At 44.0% G+C, this 4,091-nt stretch overlaps 1 protein-coding gene across 1 annotated transcript; it reads left to right on the plus strand.

Moving 5' to 3' along the window:
- The first annotated feature begins 1,295 nt into the window (after nt 1-1,295).
- Nucleotides 1,296-4,091, plus strand: LOC102569259 (olfactory receptor class A-like protein 1). The gene has a single exon (XM_006273626.4). It carries the CDS (start codon nt 1,320-1,322, stop codon nt 2,271-2,273), a length of 954 nt encoding a protein of 317 aa, XP_006273688.2. The 5' UTR covers nt 1,296-1,319; the 3' UTR covers nt 2,274-4,091.

The raw sequence follows: 4,091 nt of genomic DNA on the forward strand, positions 1-4,091 counted from the left end.
AGATCTTTTTTTTTTTTTTAGTATTTTTCAAATGCCTCCCTCCTTCCTCAAACACCAGATTCGGTGTTTGCTTCTTTTGTATTCATCCGAGTTACCTGAAAATTACTATAATGAACTCTTACCCCTGAGGATCTGAATGCTATTTCGGCAGCTTGTGCTATCTTTGCATACGGTTGCTCCAGCTCTGGTAAATTAACCTTCTTGAAATTGGTGTTGCTGGGTAAGAAGATGGAGGCAGACATACTAAAATAGCACGTTTCCTGCAGAAACTTGACTCTCTGCACTGGAACAACCTGAAACATTTCTGCCTATCATGTCTGTCTTTGCAAGAATATTAGCAAAGCCCAGGCTATTGTGTCTAAGGGTTTTAGTGAGTGCATTCTCATGTTTGCTCTGGAGCTTTTTACCTTCATCATTAAACAATACACCTTAATCCCTTTTGATTCAGTTCAAAGTCCTGTTCCTGACACAACTGTTTTCAGATTTCACAGGATCTAGCTGCTCGCCCACTCCTCAAACCATGTCGGTATGCTAAGAGACTTACACACAGGCTTTGATCTTCGCTTGGCAGGTGTTCAAACAACAGCTGGAGGGAATATATTCCCTTGTGCAGAAACGGCTGTCGGGATGAGGCAGCGTGTGCTGAAAGAGGGAGTTGAGGATGATTCCCCTCTTACTCCATGGCTGTGAACCAGTCACTCTGGCTCGCCAATGCTCATTCCCCATAAGAGCCATGAGGCTAATCTCAGTTGCCTTTCAGGGCTGTAATGTGAATTTAACTCATTAGAGTGCTATGGAGATGATCATTTATTTGACAGTTGCATACTCTATTTCAGTCTGTGGTGGTTAGCACTCTGCAAGAATCTGCATACAGATTGCATTAATTAATTGTGCCAGGTGGGTGTTGGCATTATGTCCAACACATAATAAGGCTCCCTACTAAGAGAGAGGCTCAAGCCTTCTCTGAATGATGACTCCTGCTATTTTCTCACCTGGTGACCACTGCTACGGAGAGCTGAAACCATTTTCTGCTAACAGTTAAGCAGATCAAAGTCTGTCTGAATTTAGGTTATGCACTGTCCCCCTGAGGACCTGCATCCAAGCTTGAACCCACAACCTTCAGGACTGAACCTCAACCTGAGTTTTAATGCACAAATTAAAGAAGCAACTCCATGAACCAGTAGCACGAATAAGTCACCTTCCTTTAGTTGTGCCAAATGCATGCCTTGCTAACCTTGTAGTTCTTCAGTTTCTAATGCACGGTGCCGTTGCCTTGCAGAATACGCACACGCAATTGCGTTCTTCCACCTGCCAGACTGATGGGGGCCCAGTTCATCTTTGACATACTTGGCTTCATTTTCCTGGACATGGTTGGGATCCCAGGGAATGTGGTCATCCTCTATGCCTTCGTTCACACGTTAGCGTGCCACCGGAAAGTCACGCTCTCGGAAATCATCCTGAGCAAACTCGCCCTTTCCAACCTCCTGGTGATCCTGAGCCAGGGGATTCCCTTCACGCTCAAAATATTTTGGACCCAGAACGTGTTCAACAACCTGGGGTGCAAAATTACCCTTTATGTTTATTGTGTAGGAAGAGCCATGACCATCTGCGTCACCTCCTTGCTGGGCTGTTTCCAGTGTCTCCTCATCATCCCCTTCCCTTGCAGGTGGCTGCATTGGAGAGAGAGCCTGTTGAAAAATCTCTCTTCCATCATGATTTCCCTGTGGTGCTTCAACCTCTTTGTGTGTAGCACCCGTCTGACTTACGGCTCTGCCCAGGGTGATGAAAACTCCTCCACTCTTGGAAATTACACCGAGCTTTACAACTTCTGCTATGTGATGTTCCCCACCCGCTACTTTTACCTGGGAAATAGGCTGGTGTTGGTCATCAGGGACTTGTTCTTCCTTGGGGCAATGACTCTTTCCAGCTGCTACCTTCTGTATATGTTTTATCAGCATGGGAAGCAAGCAAAACACCTTACAGGGTTGCATGTGAAGCATGCAGAGATCCAGGCAGCCAAAGCTGTGGTGGCCCTGTTAGTCCTGTATCTTTTCAGCTTTGGGATGGATAGCATCTTCTGGATCTTTACCCTCTGTGTGGCCCCAGGCTCAATGAGGCTTGTTGATGCTCAGATGTTCTTTGCTTCCTGCTACTCGGCCATCGGCCCACTGGTGATTATCCTGACCAACAAGAAGGTGCAAACAGGCTTGAAGTCTACACCCAACAGGAGGGAGTTTGCAGTGGCAGAAAGTATCTCAAAGCATATCCATTGAGTAGCAAAATGGGAAAACTAGCAGCTTCCAGTCCCAGGCTGGGGTCTGCTCTGTTTGACTAGTATAGCCATTGCTGTGTTTCCAAACCATCTAGGACATTAGCCTTTAGACTCCAAACATCCCAGAGAATAATAAAACAAGAAAGAAGAAAAGTAAAGTCTCTATCAGCTTCCTGCTGGGCGTAGGGACAAGAATCTGTATGTGATGGCACAGCCCAGCAACGACAGGGGAGGAACAATGATTTTTTGATTTAAGGAGCTGCATGCGAGAGAGCCCGATTCAATTCACCATCCTATCAAATCCATCTGTGACCTTGTGAAGTCCGTCGGTCTCTCTGGACCTCGGTTTCCTGCCTTTAACAAAGGAAGAATTGTTTCTTCTGCCACAGGGCTGTTTGTGATGTGGAAGGATTCAGATTCAGAGATACAACTTGCAAGCAAAGCTGATTCTCAACATTTCGGTTTTTTTAAATACAAGCTGATATTTAAGATTATCCTGGTTTTCGTTACTGGGAACGTAGGCTTCTTGAAACTGCACTTTAAAATATTTTTCTCCCCCAATCAAACACATGCCAGTTTCAATAAATGTACCTAGAAACATTTATGGGTTTTATGAAAAAGAAAATCAGAAAGTAATGTATTGCAAACAACCTTGCTACAAAACTCATTTTCAGATTGACCCTCAATGCCTGGCAAAGGTGCATTTTATCTTTGTCTCAAAGGCCTGAACCCCACAGAAAATGTAACAAGCTTAACGGGCATCATCTTACAATGTAATATATGCCACGTACGTATTTTGACATCTAGCAATGAAAAGGCAAAAGCAAAATCCAGTGTGTGCAACCTGTGCAGCATTGCAATGTATAATGTTTACAGCAACAGCCTTATTTTCAGGTACCAGACTCTAAGCTGTAACCTGTGGCTCTGAGGCCTCATTTTCAGAAGGACTGAGTATCTGCAGCTCTCCCTATATTGATATGTGGATGCACAGCACAACTCAAAATGAGACCTGATTGCATGTCAGCACTGTGAATCAGCTCTGTGGTATGTGATTCTTCTGAAAGATTAAAACAAATCCAACAAAACATCCCTACCAGACCAAAAATTCTGTTCTATTAGAAAGTACACAGACAACCCCCTAATACACTCTTGTGTTACTATAACTAAATTCCCATTTCTTTTAAGCAAAAGACTTTGGTGCATTAATCATCTTCGATTACAGATTGGAAAGCAAATCTACCCATTTTTTTCATACTAGCTCTGATGAATCAACTTGCATCTCAGTGCAGTTGTAGGCTTTACTAAACTGCCTTCTTAAGCTCCTTGTGCAATATCTGAAGGTTGCTGACTCTGCCTCTCCGTGCTTTTCCCCATTATACTTAGTGTTCAGATAACGACGCTAATTTAAACGTTGAAAAACGGGGTGTCTTGCTGCAGCAGGCTGCTGTGATTGCAACGCCATCCCCTTTGGGGGTATGGCTAAGAACAGAAACGTTGGCCCAACCTCAGTGAGATGCACGGTATGGGGGCATCTGCTTGCATATTATTCTACAGCAAGGAGAAATGTCCATGCCCCTTCCCAGCGATGTGACCAGCTGCCTAGCTGAGTGCTGTAAGTTTTAATGGTGAGCTCTTTAAAGTCCTCAAGGGAGATGGTCTCATGCAATAACTTAAATGTAAGTGCTGTCTTCAGGAAAGAAGCATACTGTACAGGGGTTGCGTTCCAAAACCTGTCAGAGAGTATTCATGATAACTTTTATTTATATGTCTAAAAAATTATTTGTAGGAGCTGCATCAGGCTTTTGGAAATAAATGGTGA

The sequence above is a fragment of the Alligator mississippiensis genome, chromosome 14 (genome assembly GCF_030867095.1).
Source record: "Alligator mississippiensis isolate rAllMis1 chromosome 14, rAllMis1, whole genome shotgun sequence".
Classification (NCBI taxonomy): domain Eukaryota; kingdom Metazoa; phylum Chordata; order Crocodylia; family Alligatoridae; genus Alligator; species Alligator mississippiensis.

Coding starts and splice junctions, on each gene's coding strand:
- LOC102569259 (XM_006273626.4), top strand. CDS start 1,320: ATGGGGGCCCAGTTCATCTTTGACATACTTGGCTTCATTTTCCTGGAC.